Genomic DNA, 15748 nt, shown 5'->3' with positions numbered 1-15748 from the left:
GTCTTTATTTGGTTCTCTGTTTTCATTTCTCTTGAGTAGATAACTGGGGGTGGTATGTATCTTTCTTTAGATATTTGTAATCACAGTGAATCAAGTCATCTAGTACACATCAGTTTTGAGAAGAAATAACCATTTACCGTTGATACATAGTATATGATTAGTATCAGTAATTAACTGATATTTCATACTTTATTAAAGTTAGAATAGGAAAGTGACCACCAGGATTGTATGGTAAGTTTACATTTAATTTTTAAAGACACTTAGGGGTTGATTTTTATTTAGTTACAGTCTCCTATAGAAACCACCTACCATTATCTTCTGCATGACACTGATATCCCACTTGTAAGTTCTTCCCTTTTTCCAGCTTCCTAATATTTTTCTAATATTTTCTAATATTTTCTAATATTTTCTAATATTTTCTAATTATTATTCTAATAATTTTCCTAATAATCCTCTAAGCACTTCAAATTATTAAACAGAACTGCATCATAACTACCTATTATCTACATGGGCTGTCACTGCTACAAGTCACATATTCATTACATATCATTAAAAAGCCCACCTTACTGTGAAATCTCACTGAAGGAGTGGGAAAATATTGTGACAGGAGATACATGTGACTGGATAATTGTTACCTCTTCTGTGAACAGCACTTTCCTTCCTGGAAGAAGCCTGCCTTCAGGTAGAGCTCATATAATGAAATTTGGGTCTGGTCTAATATATTAGATGATTCACATCCTGACTTTCTAAGGCAAGGTCATTGTCATTACTGATTCTACAAAGCAGTAGCTTCCAGTATATATAGTGTATTCAAGTTTAGGAAATGTTTCTCCCATTTATTTTATTTATTCAACAATTCATTGAGCACTGTCTCTTTGACAGGCACTGCTAAGCACACAGTCTCAGTTGATTTTCTTGACAACTTTTGTCAGTGTAGGAAGATCAGATATCACCCTTAATCTTATATATCATACACTTACACATACACTCTCTCTTTCACACACATGCACCCGTGTGTGCATACACACGCACTTTCCATGTCACCTCTGCTTTTTCTGAGAGGATGTGGCCAACGGGAATCTATACTGACTCCTATAAAATCCTATCTGTATAAAATGACTAAATTTTTTTTTTAATGAAAGAGGATAGGAAATACCTGATATTAAAAATGGGTCACTTTACATTGCACCTTCATTTCACTTTCTCCAACATGATATTGACCTCTTGGCCAGGACAAAGGAAACCTCAAATAAGGGAACACTAAAACATGTTATTTTATGTATAATGCAAAGGGATTAGAGTCAATTTGGTTTTTCACTAAAGGCTTATGGTTTACATTAGATGAAGCTTATTTCCTTTTAGTGGTATGAAGAGGACCTGTATGTAATTTCACATTCTACACACCTCATTTGTATTTTCTTTTAGAAAATGTCTCAGTTAAAATCAGTGCCCTACTATTCGTTTAAGCCCCCTTGCCTTCAATAAAACTAATTGATAAACCCTAATAATTAATGGCCTGATTAAACCAAAATGACTTACATCTGCCCTGATGATTGCCATTTATAATCAGTCACTTTAATGACTCATCTTTTCTGTGCTTTGCTTACAGAAGAATGGCTATGATGTTTTTAAGTGAGCTGAATGAAAAGCTGTATGCTGTCAGTTGCTGTTTGTTTTCCATAACTTGAGATTGCATTAAAATAAGCATAGATATAAGTCTCCTTAAAAGTAATCTTTCTTGCCTAATCTGTTGTTCTCTTGTTTCTGGCTTGGAATGAAGTTGAAACCAAACCAAAAAAAAAAAAAAAAACCAACAACAACAAAAATCATTTTAGTATTCCTGGAGCTGTTCTTGAGAGTTATAGAATTTCCATGTTTTAAATGAAAACATGGAAGTGATAAGTTCGGTGGCTATATACTAGGACTGTTGATAACTCAGGTATAAGGTGGAGTATTTTATTCAGATAAAGTGATACTTAAATCAGAGGAACTATCCTCATGCCAACATTTAAAAGGATTCCATTTGCTGCAAATTCTGTCACATGAATTCAGATTTAGCCTAACTAAAGTCTTAATTATTATATCCTATTTATTTCAAAAAAGGATTTGAGGCAGCTTACAATATGAGGTGTAAACAGTGAACAAAAGACAAAAAAACAAGAATTTTAAAATAAAGGGATAGTTCCAGTTCTACCCAGGAAGGAAACACTGCTGTGGAACCTCCCCCAAAAAGAACTAGAAAGCTAGACAAAATTTATGAAACATCTGTTTTCAGGTATTAGATAACAAGCAGTGCAGGACTGTGATCCTGAAGAGAAGGGAAACAGGTGAGGGGAGCCCTATGATCACCCAAGTTTTAAGCCTGGAGACAATTTCCAGACTGCAGCATAAGGAAGGGGAAACCAATCAGAGCCCAAAGATCTTACTGAGCTGAAGAGACAGAGTTTGGCTATCAAGAAGGCCAAAATGGCTAAAATTTACACAGCAGAGTCCTAGAGATGCAGGAACTATGCAAAAAGAAAGAGCTCAAGAACTTGTGTGGGACTCTCCTTGAATTTTTGGCCGAGTATCAACCTCTGCTTTTGTAGGGTGAAATCTTACAAAGCTAGTCTGGGAATGAAAATTTCTGGGGATCTGTAAGCTAAACAATTCCTAAAGCTTACACAAGGTTGGGAATTTAAAAAATTCTAACCAACCAGAGTAGAGAGACCTTTTTGAATACATTGGAGCATTCAGGAGAGACTTTAGAAGGGTCATGTTTTAATAGAGGGGCTAAACTAGCCCTAGAGTAGGGATTTCTCTGACTTTCCATAAATAAAAATTCGAAAATAAGCCTGAAACTGATCTGGCTATCTGCAAGTAAGTTAACTACCTGCCAGTATCAAGTTTAGCACTCTTTAAAGGATTACAACAAATTCGCTCAGCAACATAAGATTCAGAATACCTGGCATCTAAATAAAAATCAGTATGTGAAAAAAATTTTTTTCTTCTGATAATGGATGAAAGACCATAACCAGGAGAACAATCAGTCAATAGAAATGGGACTCTCCCGTTAGCAGACAAGGACTTTAGAACAGTTATGATAAATATACTCAAGGATTTAATGGAAAACATGAGCATTATGAGGAGAGAGCTAGAAGACAGAAAAAAGAACCAAGTGGAACTTCTAGATATGAAAAATAAAATATCTGAAGTAAAAATTTCACTTGATGGAATTAACAGTAGATTAGACACTGCAGAAGAAATGATTTGTGATCTTGATGTTAGAGATACGGAAATTATCTAAAATTACTGTAAAGAAAGAAGACTAAAAAGATGAGCACAGCCTCAGTGACCTTTGAGACAGTATCAAGAAGTCTAGGATATATATGTAACTGGAGTCTCAGAAGGAAAGGAGAAAGAAAAGGGAACAAAAAATAATTTGAAGAAATAATGCTCCCAAACTTTCCAAATTTGATGAAACCCATAAACCCAGAGATCTAGGAGGCCTAACAAACTAACCAGGATATACACAAAACCATACCAAAGTACATCAAAATTAAAAATGTAAAGCCAGTGATTTTCTAAATCTTTAAAATATTCAGAATAAACATAATACATTAAATAGAGAGGAACAAAAATAAGAATGACAGCAGACTTCTTGTCAGAAGCTATGCAAACCAGAAGATAACGGGAAGACATTGTTAAAATGTTGAAAAAAACAAAAAACCTTTAAATCCAGAATTCTAGGTCCAGTAAATATACTTTTCCAAAATAACAGCTAAATAAAGACTTTTTAAGGCAAACAAAGCAGAGAGAATTTATTGCCAATAGACCAGCATTATAAAAAGTGTTAAGGAAGTTGTTTAGACAGAAGGAAAATGATACCAGATAGATTGTTAGATCTACACAAAGGAATAAATAGCACCAGGAATAGTGTATACATGTGGATATATAAAAGACCTTTTAAAAATTTTTCATTCACTGAGCGCTGATCTGAACCTCATTCATATACCGACTCACTCACTACTACAGCTGACACACTTGCTCTAGCTCCAAAGCCATTGCTCCCAACCCCACATTCCCCAGGAAGTGCTGGAGTAGACAGGTTTGTGGGGCATGTAGTGCTGACACTGGCATCAGCCTTGCCATGCTACCTCTCATAAGGGGCTCAGAGTCCTTCATTGTGTCATGGGGTCCCAAGGATGTCACATACCCTTCTGAGCACTGTAGCTCTCAGGCCAGCATATGGCCAGAAGTCAGGAATGACAGAAATGTGTGGAAATCAGGAATTGACCCTCGCCAACAGACTTGTGGTTGCCAAGGAGGAGGGGGGTGGGGGAGGGATAGGTTGGGAGTTTGGGATTAGCAGATGTCAACTATTATATATAGACTGGATAAACAACAAGGTCCTACTGTGTAGCACAGGGAACTATATTCAATATCCTGTGATAAACCATAATGGAAAAGAATATGAAAAAGAATGTGTGTATATATATGTATAACTGAATCATTTTGCCATACAGCAGAAATTAACAGTGTAAATCAACTATACTTCAATAAAATATATTTTAAAAAAATTTTTTAATGATTATTTAAAGCAAAAATAAAGACACCATATTGTGGCAATTATAACATATGTAGAGGAAAGATGTATAACAGTAGCACAGAGGATGGGAGGGAAGAAAATGGAAGCATACTGTTCTGAGGTTCTTACATTATAAATTAAATACCCTAATATTATTTGAAAGTAGACAGTGAAACATTAAAGAAACATACTGTAAATCCTAGAACAGCCGTTAAAAAAAAAAAAAACAACAACTTTCAAATGGGCTGGCAGATTTTAGCCCACCGGTCAAATTTGGCTCATTACCTGTTTTGGTAAACAAAGATTATTGGAACACAGCCATGCCATTTATTTCCACATTGCCTATGATTGCTTCTGCACTACAGTGGCAAAATTGAGTAGTTAAAACAAAAACCATCTGACCCTCAACACCTGAAATATGGTCCTTTACAGAAAAAGTTTGCCAACTTCTGGCTTAGAACTCAATAGTAGAGATCAATGGAATGCTAAAAAGAGCCCATCTAATCCAAAAGAAGGCAATAAAAGAAGAAAGGAACTAAGAAGAGATGGGACAAATAGTAGGATGGTAGAGTTGAACTCAACCATATCACTAATTACGTTAAATGTGAATGGTCTAAATACTGCAGTGAAGAGCACAAATTGTCAGACTGGTTGAAAAAGTAAGACCCAGCTGTGTACTGTCTGCAAAATATCCATTTTAAATATTAGTGACAGAGAGGTACCATCCAAACACTAATCATCAGACTTTTTAAAGCAAAAATTATAACAACATATTACGGGGTTTATGATGTATGTAGAAAAGGCAAAAATCATCTAAAAATAACAGAAACCAATCAGTAGTTGCCAAAGGTCCGGGTGTAGTTGACTATAAAGGGGCACAGGGAACCTTTTGGGGTGATATAAATGTTTCATATCTTGATTGTGGTGTGGGTATATGGATGTATATGTTTGTCAAAGTCACTAAACTATATATTCAAAATGACTGCAATAAAATTGATTTTAAAAAGTAAAGTTAAACAATAGATGAAATTTCTCTTCAGATATTCTGAACTTGCCAGCAGTTAAATCAGAGGGAAATACAGCCTGTTATGTTGGTCTTTTCTAAGTGCTGACCTGAAGACCTGACTGTTTTAGATTGGTTTCTGAATCAGCAGATCTGAGGTGGAACCAAAAAAGGTTTTTGTTTTTGTTTTTAAATGCACGGCCAGGCTTGGGAGCTATTTAGTTATATAACTCTCATTGTTTTTATTATAGGAAGCAAATCCCATTTAGATTGTACATAAGCAATGTTATTATCCTGAAATCTCATGTGCACTATTTTTCATCAAAATATATACCAGCAGTTCCTTGGTCTACACTCTCCTGAAGGGCAGAGGTGGGTCTTACTCATGCTTCTCTCCACAGCACCTACTATCATATCTGGCTCATGCTAAGGCGTCAGTAAATATTTGTTGAATGAGTATTTTTGAATGCCCATAGATCCTCTCAGAATGAAGAATATCATTCACAAATATATTCATTAATAGTGAAATGTATTTATTCTGAAGTATATGCCATTGAGTGGGAAAAGATGGAGCTCCTTCTCAGACCAAATTCATGCTTCTCCAGGTGCACATGTTTGCCCATCTATTTAGTGGAAATGTTCAATCACCATCATTTGTTCAACAGATATCATTTCTAGTCCATACCAGGCACTCTTCTAGATATAGGAGTGAACTCGACAGATCACGTCTCTGCATTCATGGAGCTTTCCTTCAAAAGGGGAGGACTGAGAGGGAGCAGAGTTACGTGTACAAATATAGGGTGTCAATGGTGCTAAGTGTTACGAGGCGCATTGAAACAGGGAAGAGGGAAAGGGAATATCGGGGGTGGGAAGATACTGCTGTTCATAGTGGGTGGTTGAGGAAGGCTTCTCTTAAAAGGGTAACATTTGAGCAGAAACCTAAAAACAAGTAAAGGAGCAGGCCATGCATGTATATATGGGTGCAGAGTATTCCAGTTATGTGGAACCACAAAGCAGGGAGCATGCCTGGCAAGAAGGCCAGTGAGATGTAGCAGAGTGGGCAGGGAGAGGAGTAGGAAGGATGAGAGTACAGAGGTAGTAGGGGGGCAGTTCAGAGAAGGCCTTAGAAACCTTCATGAGGGATGCATTTTGCATTGAGTTGGGAGGCCCTTGGAGGTTTTAGGCAGAGAAATGACATGGTTTGATTTAGGTTTTAAAGGGGGCACTTTAGCTGCTGTGTTCAAGACAGACTCTAGTAGAGCAAGTGTAAAAATAAGGAGACCAGTTCAGTGGCCTTGTCGGTGAATGAGTACATTCAGTCTGGCAAATATGCCCCCTCATAAACATTGAATTGGTTTTATCATTCTACTTACTGGACTTTTGAAATTATTTTCTTTTAACTAGTATTTTACCCAAATACAGCCTAAATTTATTGCAGTAGCACAGAAATTATTTTCTGAACATAACAAAATATAACACTTTTCGTTGCTTGGTTGATTGCCAGTGGATAATAATAATATCTTATATTTATAGAGTGTTTGACAGTTTAAAAGCTATTTTACATTCATTATCTCATCTAATCCCCACAATTTTTAAAGATTGATACGGTAACTTTTATTATCTCCCTACAGAGGTGAAAACTAAAATGTCACATGCCTAGTCCAAAGTCATATGCCAAATTTGTGGCAGGACCCAAAAAACTAAAATCCAAGTCTTCTGTCTTCTAGCCTGAATCCACTGATTTTGTTTAAAGGGGTCTTTTATGTTCAAATGATATTGCTGGATTTGGAACACTTATATTAGCAAATTTAGTATATTGTTTAGAAAGCCATCTACCAGTGAGCAAGATAATATGCTCAAACAGGATACATACAAAAATGTATAAGGCATATTCCTACCCTGTGAACTTATTACTTGGTGATACCTGTAACAGTAAATGTGGTAATTACTAGTAAAAAAATGTCACATGCTCAGTTCCAAATGGTACAGACAGTAAATGCTTTAGCAGTTCAAAGGAAGCAGCGATTTTGATGGCCTGAGTAGGTACGGCAACAGGGAGGTGGGGTACTTGAGTTGAAGGATGAGCAGGGTTCAGTCAAAAAATATCAAGGAAGGGTTTCTAAACCCAGGTGGTTTGGGGTCAGGGACACAGCATGAACAAAGGCTTAGTAATGGGGTGTTTTGGATTTGTTTCTTTCTTTTGAGACAATGACTAAAACAATCTAGTTGGAATACAAAAGTTGTTCTGAGGATGGCTGTATGTCTACTGGTTTCATACACAAAGTATTCCTGAAAGCTAGGCTGAAAGGTGAATGTGCAAAGTCATGCAGTAGGATTACATGTAAGTAAAAAAAGATGTTGGAGAGCTGAAAATGCCATAAAGTTCTTATTTACACCTTGCCTTTTAGACTATAATCTAGAAATTTTGTTGTTTTATTCTTTCTCTCTCTGTTGATCCACTTAAGTCAAATGTGTGTCTGATTAAAGCTAAGGATTTGTTCATTTTACCATACCTTGTGATTTCCATGTAGCTCCTTCTTCCAGGAGCTCAGAATATTTGTTCTTTATCTGTCTCCATCTGATGTATGGCTTAAGATGGTTTAAGGGTATCAGTATATAAAAGAGAAGATTGTCCAAAAGAAAAATATTCAAAGTTGAGGGCTTATAATGAGAATTAGGTTTGGAAAATAAGACCAGGCTTTGTAGAGCCTAACATTTCTGTCAGTTCGGCAAACATTTATTGAGTGTCTACTGTGGCTGTCTATGATGTATATTTTTTGTGCAAACTATTGAGGCATATTTGAAAGCACAACCCTATTCTTAAGGAGTTCACATTGGGGTTGGCGGGGGAGGTCAGGGAATATTTTACTTCCTCCTCAAGGAGAGAAGTGATAGAGTGAAAGTATATTTAATATGATGGTGGTATAAGGTTTATATTGAAATTGGGGAAAACTGGAGGCAGAGAGACCAGTTGGTTGAAAAAGCTTACACCTGCCTGGGCATACTGACCTGTATTCAAAGAGAAAGCCCCCCTAAAGGAAGTATATAGTGTGTTTTACCTGAAAGGGCATGCTACAGAGACGTGGTCTACAGCTAACCCGCGATCACAACAGAATCATTAACAAAATAATACTATGTGTTCATGGTTTCCATTAATTTATTCTCATCTATTCAACAAATACTTACTAAACGTATACCGTATGCCTGGCACTCTTCAGGGACGGGGATATAGTAGTCAATAAAAGAGACAAAGTCCCTGCCTTCGTGGAGTTTACATTCTAGTGTCCGTCAGGCAACACCAAATGAGCACATGTATGAGAAAATGCCTGTCATGTTGCCTGTCATATGGTAGGTAGGGTTCAGTAATTGTTGGTTACTGAGTTTGAACTTGAAGTTTGAGTTAAGTACCTACTTTTGGCAAGATACTTTTTTGCAGGGTGGAGGGACAGAGTGAGATTAACTCACAGATTTTTTTTAGATGTTACATAAAAATTATGAGTCTTTAGTTTTGGGGTAATTAAGGTTATATGCTGTATTAAATATAACAAGTTGTCTGTTCTTGACCACTTTCGCCACTGAAGATGAAGCACTGAAGCAGGTGCTGTTCTGTACCATCAAAAGTGGTGTGCTCTTATCCTGCTTGGATGTTTTTGTGGGCTCCTTGAATTCCTGAAAAGGCCCATTGTTGTCACTGACGATGCTTCACAGAAACGCTTTGTGTCATTATTTAGCGGACTGCCTTGGCAAAAGCTGTGCCAGTTCTTTTGTTAACTCTAACAACAGTCGAAATGATGTAAGGGAAGAGAAGGATAAATGAAACAAAGACTGATAAGTGCACGCATGCACACACATTTACACATCTTTTAGATCAATTTCTGAGGATTATCTGAAGTAGCAGGTAAAACCAGGAAATAGCAGAACTGCATTCATGTTCTCATTGTTTCAACCAGATATAACCTGTTACCAGCAAACATATGAATGATTTTTTTCCTTGCTGACTTCCCTTTGCCCTTACTGCTCCTTAGCTGGGAGGAGCAGTTTCACTTTGAGAGCAGAACTAAGCCTTTCTGTACAAATTCTTTGCAGGAAGGTTACATTTTCTTATCTACTTTTCCTGAAAGCTGGAGTAGGATATTGGGTGTATTTACTGTTGCTGGAAGCCAAGATTTTATTTGACTTTCATGTGAAGTAAATAAACCCTTGCTTCTATAGAAACCAGAAATGGTTGGAAGTGAGGGAGTTAGGACCTTACATTTTGCCTCCAGATAAAATGCTTTGCGTTAAATTTGTGGTTAGAATTCTAGGTTGAACAGATGATGGCACTTCTGCAATATGGTATGGTGTGCATGTGTGCTTTTTTTAGAACAAGCACTGTAGATATGGAATTAGTGATATGGCTTTTTCTGGTCCCTTTTTAGATGTGAAGCCCTCTAATATGCTAGTAAACACAAGAGGACAAGTCAAGCTGTGTGATTTTGGAGTTAGCACTCAGGTAGGTCTCTTTTTCCTCCCGATCTGCTCTCTTCTCTGTAACATCCACTTTCTATTTTCATTCTACTCTCTGGATTGAAAAATCACCTAGCTGCCAGACAAACAGAACTGTGCATCTTCTCGTTGGCTGGGATTGTGTTATTCATTTTTAATCTCTGAGCGAGTTTCCTTCATCAGAATATGATTGTTCATTGTTTAATGACAGTAAAAACTGCTGATATTGTAATTACTACTTACGAATAGCAAACTTCATTGATATGCAGCTTTGATATGAAAGCGTTTTGGCCAGACAAAAGGGAGGGCAGAGTGGGAGCTGTGCCTGGGGAGCCCAACTGGCCCACAATAAAAATTAATATTGGGAGCAACAATGGTGGAGGGCCATTACAATGTGCAGCACAAATTTTAATTAATTTCCATTTTGGGCCTCCCCTGAGAACCCTGGTGATAGTGACCCATGAGCGTGCTGTGATGTTGATTTGAATTGCAGCCACCTTTACTCCCAGCCAAACACGAAGACCAAAGCGAAGGTCATCATTGTATTATGAGTTGTCAAAGTCTGTTATCCCTCCAGTGTATTTAGTGTTCATTTCATTCTAGTAATGCATGAGGCTTCATTCACATCTTGACCATCTGACTAAAAAATGAGTGTGTTCAAATTCTACTTCAAATTGACTTTTTATATCAGGCGGGTTTGGGGTACTAAAGTGATAAGCATCCTGCTTAAGTGAATTGTTTAAGGTTATCTGCTATAAACTGTAATGCTATGCTTGTTTAAGTTGGAAATCACATTCAAAAGAAAAGAGATTTAATCATTTTTAATGCCTTTGTAGATAAATTTGTTTCTTTTTACATAATTTTTAGTTGATTTATAGAAATGATGATTGTAAGTTAAATGAGGAATAATTGCCCATTTTATTTCCACATTATCTTTATATTGTTCTGACAGACTGTTTTGTCTCATAGCTGGTGAATTCTATAGCCAAGACGTATGTTGGAACAAATGCTTATATGGCGGTAAGTAAACTTATGCAAAAATAACATTTAAAACCAACATCTTTATGTACTTGGTAATGTATAATTCTTGAATTAATTCCACAGCTTTTGCCTAACAGATCATAAATTACAAAGTCAATCCAGTCATGATTGGGTTTTTAAATCTTCCTAAAAGATGTTAGGGTTTATACAGGAGCTACAAACTTCTCTGACTTTATTCACTTAACTGGTTGGTTTGAGTATAAAATCATTTTGAAGTATAATCCTATAGAAAAATTGTATCTTATAGCACATTGGCTACTTTGCCTCATTGCTAATTTAATTAACCCTAAAGTGTACCAAAATGTCGGTCAATAAGATCAACTGTTTTTTCCAGGAATAAGCATGCTTTGACAGCAGCTCAAAATTAAATTATTAATTAAAAATTAAATTATTACTTATGATCTGATCCTCTGAATGTAAAGATTTAGCAGACAATTCTCTGTCGAACTTGTATATCTATATTCTGTTTACTTGAGTTCATACCTATTATAAGACAACTTACTTGGTCCCTCTGAAATAAATTTACCAGGAATAAAAAGTAGAAGCATAGAACTGTTTCAAATACCAGTGTGGACTTGGCTTTGACCTGTTTCTTTTTCCTTTTAAGTAGGGGAAGTTATTTGTGTCCATAAAATTGCTTTTTTTTTTTTTTTTGGCTGTGTTGGGTCTTCATTGCTGGGAGGAGGCAAGCAGGAAACTTATTTAGTATTTTTGGAGCAAAGTTTTACTTTAACATCTTAAGTTTAGTTTTTTGATGAGGGTTCTAGATTTATTCAGGTAGTCCATTTCACTTCTAGTAGTCTTTATATGAATTAAACAAAGTATGGGTAGAACCCTGGATCTTTTTCTCAATATTCTTTGTTCATATATTATCTTGGTAAAGCAATGTTAATATGGATGGAACCCTGGATCTTATTCTCAGAACAATACAAAGCATTGTTTAATTGAAATACCAGAACAGTTAATTTTTGCCTTGCATTGTTTTTAAAGAAAATTCATTCTTTCTCATTTTTCTAGGTAATGTGACAAAAAATTAATCTCTGAAGTCATCATACCTATTTTTACAAAACTTAATCACCTTCTTGGCTTCTTGGCTCCACTAGGTTATCTGAGATTGGTGAGCCACCTTTATAATTAACAAAACTGTGCCAAATGCCATGATTTCAGTCTTCGAAAAAATATGGAACACTGTGATTTAAAACAAACAAAAAATGAAACAACTTTTCCACTCCCCATCACGTTCATAGTAGCTCTAAATTGCTCTAATAATTAAATCGCAATATGTTTGAATGTACAAATCCAGATTACAGTTGTCTTTCCCAGGTGTACATTAAAGAAATTACTTTTTTTCCTTTTTGTTTATGGATGAATGTGATGCGTCCATCTCTTAATTGAAAATGTGGGGATTAAAATCATGAAACGTTAGCTCAGATTGGCAGAGCTAAAATTACTTTGCTTCTTGGGTGAGTATATTCTAGTCATCAACTTTATAGTTCAAGCTGTAAAAAGCGTAAGCTACCTAGGAAGCAAAGAGTGTGATAGCCTGATAGTGAGCTTGGCTCAATTCAGCGGGCTCTCGTTGGCCACGACTTACCTAACTGGTGTGAGATCAGAGGTTGGGAGTTGGGGAAGGTGGAAATAACATTTATTATTCTGTTACAGGTTTTAATCCCTGCCTGAGGTATCGTGATATTGTATTATAGTACCACCACTGGGGGAACTGGGTGAAGGGTGCACAAAACCTCCCTGTATATATGCTTTTCAACTTCTTGTTAATTAATAAGTATTTCAAAGTAAAAATTTAAATTAAAAAAAAAAGGAAAGATTTGTTGGAACATGGCCATACCCATTTATTTATATATCGTCTATGACTGCTTTAGTGCTATAGTGGCAGAGTGGAGTAGTTGTGACAGTTGTACCAGAGACCATATGGCCGACAAAGTGAAAAATATTTACTATCTGGCCGTTCATACAAAAAGTTTGCCAACTTCTGGTCTATGCCAGTGAAGGCTCTTTCTGAAACTGAGTACTTTCAATTAATCAACCTGTATTTACTGAGCGCCTTCCATGCAGTTGGCTAGGTACAGTGGCGCCACTCTGTAATCCACATAAGACGTGGGCAAAATAGGAAACATGGCATTATATGTGGCCATGTCATGTGTGACATAAGTTGTACCAAGCGTACCGTTAGAGAATAAGAAGGCATATGATATATGAATTTGATGATTCAAACAGTATGTGAAAAGAGCACTTATAAAAGAGAGAGATCACTGTGGGAGGATGAGCAAAGACTCAGAAATAGAGGGTGGTGTGACATGGGTGGGGGCGGGGACATACAGGGTACAGCAGGGGTCCCCAACCCCCGGGCCGCAGACCAGTACCGGTCCATGGCCTGCTGGGAACCAGGCCACACGGCAGGAGGTGAGCGGTGGGCGAGTGAGTGAAGCTTCATCCACTGCTCCCCATCACTCCCCACCGCTCACGTTACCGCCTGAACCATCCCATCCCACCCCTGTCCGTGGAAAAATTGTCTTCCACGAAGCCGGTCCCTGGTGCCAAAAAGGTTGGGGACTGCTGAGGTAGAGGACAGTAATAGATTGTGAGAATATACAATTTGAGGTCATCTGATGTAATGCCCTCGTTTTATATCCATTTCTCTCACTTTATATTCATACCTGTTTCTGTACAGTGATAGTAACAATGATAATAATAGCCAACACTTAATTAGAACTGTGTGCCAGTCACTCTTTTAAACCTTTACATGTATTATCTCTTTAAATCCTCACAACAACCCTATGAGGTAGGTAATAGTATTGTCCTTTTACAGATGAAGGCACCAAGGGATAGAGAAGTTAAGTGACTTACCCAGGTTCATACAGCTAATAAGTGGCAGAGTGAGGAGTGAAACCTACATAATCAGCCTCCAGAGACTGAACTTTTAACTGCTGTACCTCTCACTCTATCCAAATTATTTATGTGTCTCTCCAAATCTAGATTAGGACTTTCACAGGGCAGGGTTTATTCTACTCATTCTCTATATCCAGTCCTTCACATGGTGCTAAATGAATGAATCAGTTCATGAAAGTTGCATTCCAAAAATGACTTGTTCACTAATTATAAGCAGAGCATTTAACTTTTTTGTATCTTACTTGCGTGATAAAGTATAGAAGACCCCCAGATGACTCAAATATAACCAACTAGACTGCTCAAATATTGAAAAGAAAATAAATCCAAGAAATAGCCCTGCATGTGTGAACAGTCTTACTTCTCCTACAATCTGAAATGTAAGGTATAAGAAAATGGTAATTAGGATAAAGATAGGGAGGCTTTTCTAACATCGTTAGGTCATGAAAACAAACAAAAAAACAGTAACAATTTAGGGACACGTTAAGCAGTGGGTCTTGTAGGAGACTTGGAAAGTCATCTGGTCCCACTTCCTCATTGACCAATGAGGATACTGAGACCCAAAAACTGAAGTGGCGTGTTCAAGGACACGTTACATCTTAGGGGCAGGTAATTAGGTTTAATGGACATTTTAATCCAAAGCAAGAAATATTTTCCACTATATTTTAAAAGGATTTCATCCAGAAGGATTACAAAAGGGGTCCAAAGGCTTTGGTGGCTTATATTAAATTAAATCATTTCTTGGAAATTCTGATTACTAGAACTTTTACTCTATTTTAAAGATAGAAGGGGACTTACCTGGTGGTGCAGTGGTTATGAATCCGCCTGCCAATTCAGGGGACACAGGTTTGAGTCCTGGTCTGGGAAGATCCCACATGCCACGGAGCAACTAAGCCCGTGTGCCATAACTACTGAGACTGCATTCTAGAGCCCACGAGCCACAACTGCTGAGCCCGAGTGCCACAACTACTGAAGCCCGCACGCCTAGAGCCCATGCTCTGAAACAAAAGAAGCCACTGCAATGAGAAGCCCGCACACCGCAATAAAGAGTAGCCCCCGCTCGCCGCAACTAGAGAAAGCCCGTGCGCAGCAACAAAGAGCCAACACAGCCAAAAATAAATAAGTAAATAAAATAAATAAATTTATATAAAAAAAGAAGCTATTAAAAAAATTAATAATAAAGATAGAAGTCCCTGAAACTTTAACCCACTATTCAGTCATTGTGATGTATTATATATATATATATATATTTTTTGGCTGCACCATGCGGCATGAGAGATCCTAGCTCCCCAACCAGGGATTGAACCCACGCCCCCCTGCAGTGCACGGAGTCCCAGCCACTGGACCGCCAGGGAAGTCCTATTACAATTTTTAAAAATCAAATATAAAAGTTTGACATTATTGTTATGAATACCTGAAGTTTTGAAATTAAGAAATCTTATGCAGATACTTGTCCTTTGGTATCAGAAAGTCAATCTAAATAACTATTCTTATCTCCTGAACATTCTTTTCTACCTGGACTATTCCTGTTTTAGAAATTACCTTTACCCAGATTATAACCTATACAGATTACGTGATACAACTCAGTTGGCCATGCTCATGCAGTGATCGTACTGGTGATGGTAATGATTGGAAGGAGGCCAACATTTACTGAGCATCCCCATGTGGCATCTACTGAATTGAGCATATTACATGGATTTATTTAATCTTTAGACAACTCCATTAAGCATACATATTATTATTGTCTT

General features: G+C 37.1%; 1 protein-coding gene across 3 annotated transcripts in view; it reads left to right on the top strand.

The window, feature by feature from the left end:
• MAP2K5 (mitogen-activated protein kinase kinase 5) overlaps nt 1-15748 on the top strand; it is a 263835-nt gene that overhangs the window by 141918 nt on the left and 106169 nt on the right. For all 3 annotated transcript variants that reach the window (XM_059915478.1, XM_059915477.1, XM_059915479.1), the window contains exons 14-15: nt 9989-10062; nt 11025-11075. In XM_059915478.1, the coding sequence (XP_059771461.1) occupies nt 9989-10062; nt 11025-11075 (125 nt within the window). The remainder of the gene's footprint in view (nt 1-9988; nt 10063-11024; nt 11076-15748) is intronic.

Source organism: Balaenoptera ricei, chromosome 2, assembly GCF_028023285.1.
Source record: "Balaenoptera ricei isolate mBalRic1 chromosome 2, mBalRic1.hap2, whole genome shotgun sequence".
Taxonomy (NCBI): Eukaryota; Metazoa; Chordata; class Mammalia; order Artiodactyla; family Balaenopteridae; genus Balaenoptera; species Balaenoptera ricei.
This window is presented reverse-complemented; position numbering and strand designations above follow the sequence as displayed.